Source organism: Perkinsus marinus (assembly GCF_000006405.1).
Source record: "Perkinsus marinus ATCC 50983 genomic scaffold scf_1104296934246, whole genome shotgun sequence".
Taxonomy (NCBI): Eukaryota; Perkinsozoa; order Perkinsida; family Perkinsidae; genus Perkinsus; species Perkinsus marinus.
Genome location: NW_003214886.1, coordinates 36,767 through 39,879, shown reverse-complemented (window position 1 = coordinate 39,879; position 3,113 = coordinate 36,767). Strand labels below are relative to the sequence as shown.

The 3,113-nt window shown below is 44.2% G+C and overlaps 1 protein-coding gene across 1 annotated transcript in view; it reads left to right on the top strand.

Moving 5' to 3' along the window:
- Pmar_PMAR004710 (hypothetical protein) overlaps positions 1-3,113 on the top strand; it is a gene marked incomplete at its 3' end in the record, with an annotated part of 17,109 nt that overhangs the window by 10,480 nt on the left and 3,516 nt on the right. The window contains exons 13-19 of the mRNA XM_002785016.1: positions 798-927; positions 1,643-1,774; positions 1,825-1,964; positions 2,046-2,145; positions 2,197-2,325; positions 2,375-2,499; positions 2,580-2,690. Coding sequence (XP_002785062.1) covers positions 798-927; positions 1,643-1,774; positions 1,825-1,964; positions 2,046-2,145; positions 2,197-2,325; positions 2,375-2,499; positions 2,580-2,690 — 867 coding nt within the window. The remainder of the gene's footprint in view (positions 1-797; positions 928-1,642; positions 1,775-1,824; positions 1,965-2,045; positions 2,146-2,196; positions 2,326-2,374; positions 2,500-2,579; positions 2,691-3,113) is intronic.

The window sequence follows — 3,113 nt, the reverse complement described above, 5'->3', positions numbered from 1 at the left end:
AAAAATGTAGAGGACTCAATGAGAATTCTCAAAATTTCCTCAGAATTCTCATTTTTTCACCAACATATGTGGTTGACCATGTGCATATTGTCCGAATTATTTTTAGAATCGGCGGCTGCCGATTCTAGTTGCAACCTGAGCCCCCAAATATCCCACAACATGACAGGCCATCAACCAGATTAATCGGGATGTCACTACTATTAAGAGGGAATCGGGTCTGAGAAGTTCTCAGTGCAGACTCAGTGAAACCGCCAAACAAAACGAACCATTATCGGGCAGATGTTGTGAGAAGCAACACTAATGGTGGTAGGCTACCACTGGTAGCAACATCAGGTCATACTACAGCTTGATGAAGCCACGTGTCTCATAGCATTGCAATTTACTACATGCTCCGAGCATGTCACCGAATAACTAGTATATCCATACGCTTTGATTAGTTCATATGAATCGCATTTAGGATGTGAAATGTGATGTTTGAGATTGTAAAGTATTAGCCATAATATGCTACATTATTGAAAGATCAAGAAAAATCGTGGAGGATACGTCTTCATCCAAGATCTTCCAGGGCCGAAGATTCGGGGTGTAAAAACTTCGTACTACAAAATTCGTAGCGGATTCCACATTTGTATAATTCAACTAAACCACATATCGCGGTTATCGTCCATGCTGGGTCGCTCGTGAAGGCCGGTTAGATTTCACCGAGTCTTCGTCCTGCAATCATGCTAATTCGAACGTGTGAGATATTTTTACTAGTGTTTTTTATATCAGGGGTGAAACTCCATCATTGAGTCCCTCAGGTTCAGCGAGCAGCCTATAGTGGTTCTGAGTGCCAACGAAGTGGTTTCCTCCGATGAGGTCATCCACGAAGACCAGATAGCCTTCAGGGCACCCCGAGCCAGTGCGGCGCGGGATAAACGGATTCCTGATGTAAGTGGGGTTATATGAGAAACACGTATGAGGAAATATGTTGTGATAGTAACAGAAGTCATCTTATGGTATTTTTCGATAACATTCTTGGGCCACACAGTAGAACTCAACGGCTATTGAGTGTTTATACTCTAATATAGTTGGATATCTGGCAGAGGGTCCTATTTTAGTGCACTATTCATTGAATAGTTTGTACATCGATCTTTGTAGATCATTGTTATATGATGGATTATAAACACGGATAATGAGGATAGATATCACTTTAATAATATTGGAGTCTCACCCGTTTTACGTTAAGTGGCGTAATACTCCATGTGAAAAACACATCACATGTTTTACGCGAAATTCACTACTCACATGCGTTTTTCGCGAAGTGAAATGTGTTTTTCACTAGTGTTTTTCACATCACTAGGGTTGTGAAACTCCATTATTATATTATTAAATTGATATCTATCCTCAATATCCTTGTAGGTTTGATGGGATCAGCCGAGAACAGGTTGAGAATCCCATATTAGATGTTCACATGCAGGTGCGAGTTGAGATCCTCAGCGGCTCTATTGTTGGTGATGATTCTGATAGTATTCGCAGTTAACAAGACCGGATGGTCTTCGCAACGAACCTCCCATTTGGGGTCACTCGAGAGGACTTAGCGCACGCCCTGGGCAATGTAGGTCCTCTTTGATTTGCATTTGATGAGAGTTCTCATTGAATTCAGATCGGCCGCATTGTTGACGTGGAGATATTCAACGGCAGGGCTTCGAGCGCGGATTCGATTTCTGATAGTTCGCAAAGTTTTGCGGCTCACGAGTCGCGTATAACAGCATTGATCGAATTTGAAACGGAAAAGGTGGGAGAGTTGGAGTTGGAGTAAGAGGAAGTCATCTGATGAGTTTTCAGTCGGCGAGGATGTGCCGGTCGAATGTGGCTCGGCTCTTTGGTATTGTTTGTACGAGTGCTGATGATGTTTCTAACAGAGCCATGCGCCTCGAGCCTGCAATATTCAAACGAACCCTTATGATCACAAGAGTTGCCTGGCAGTAAGTGAAGTGGGATAGTCGAGGAAGTGTATATTGAAATTACTTAACGTTTGTGGTTACAAAATGCGTATCGTATTGCAGATATATGCTCTCTGAAGTATTAGAGAGTATTGGATCCATTATAACTGCTGACACCAACGCACGACTTGAGATGAGGGTTCGCAACGCGCCGATATTCGAGGTGGGCGAGGATGGGTCGAGGACCTCACAGTAGTCTACTGTGGCATGTCAGATCCCCAACGCCGACCTTTCCAAGGCCTCCATACCCTTGAGGAGCCTGCGTGTCACTTCTGAGTCGGCGAGAACGGTAGAAGTCAGTCAGGACCCTCCAGTGAGCGTCGATGAAGTTTTAAAGCTCAAGGTGGGCAATTTGAAGGTTTGTGTGATATTGTATTCGGCTGACTGATCAGGCATTGAGAGACGCTGAGGCCCTGGGGGGCTCGGGTGGACATGAGGGTGAGACTACTGTTGATGTTCTGAGTGATACTAGGTGGTTCGTACAAGAACAGCTCAACGATGGTATCATTTGCTTGAGGTGAATATTAGTATTCTTGCTGCTGCCCGTTGTCTTTTTGCAATATTTTGCTGTCATTTTCTCCGATTGTTATTGCTCAGATTTCCGACCTTTGCTGACACGTATGCAGCCATGAAGAAATTGACCTCACCGGGTGTGGTCCTGCTGGGAGATAAAGTCCCTCAAGTTGAATTCTGTGCGAAGTCCTTAAGGTGGAGTTTCTGGTGATTCAATGCGACCACACCGGACCTTCAGTTTCGTCTCGTCGCACGTCGAAGGTGTAGAGGTTGAGGACGAATCATCGGGTGGAATTTATGTTGACTTTCTTCTTCCGGAGAGAAGTGGTGAGTTCATGAAAATACAAAGTTTGCGAATTGATCGCTGTCGACGGTCATTCAGTGACTCGGCTCGATAAGGACTCGTGTGTTTGCATAGTGTTTTTGCTTTCAGCCAAGTATGTAGATGCGCACGACACGCCTCTTTCTATAGACGGTATCCCCAGCAGGGAAATGCTCGCATGAGAAAGTTTGCAACTTCGTTTCTGTCGAATTTTCTCTTGTGTTATTCTGATTTAGTATTGGATAAGGCTCTCATTATAAGAGCCAATGATGGAACGCCTTCAGTCAAAATTTCGA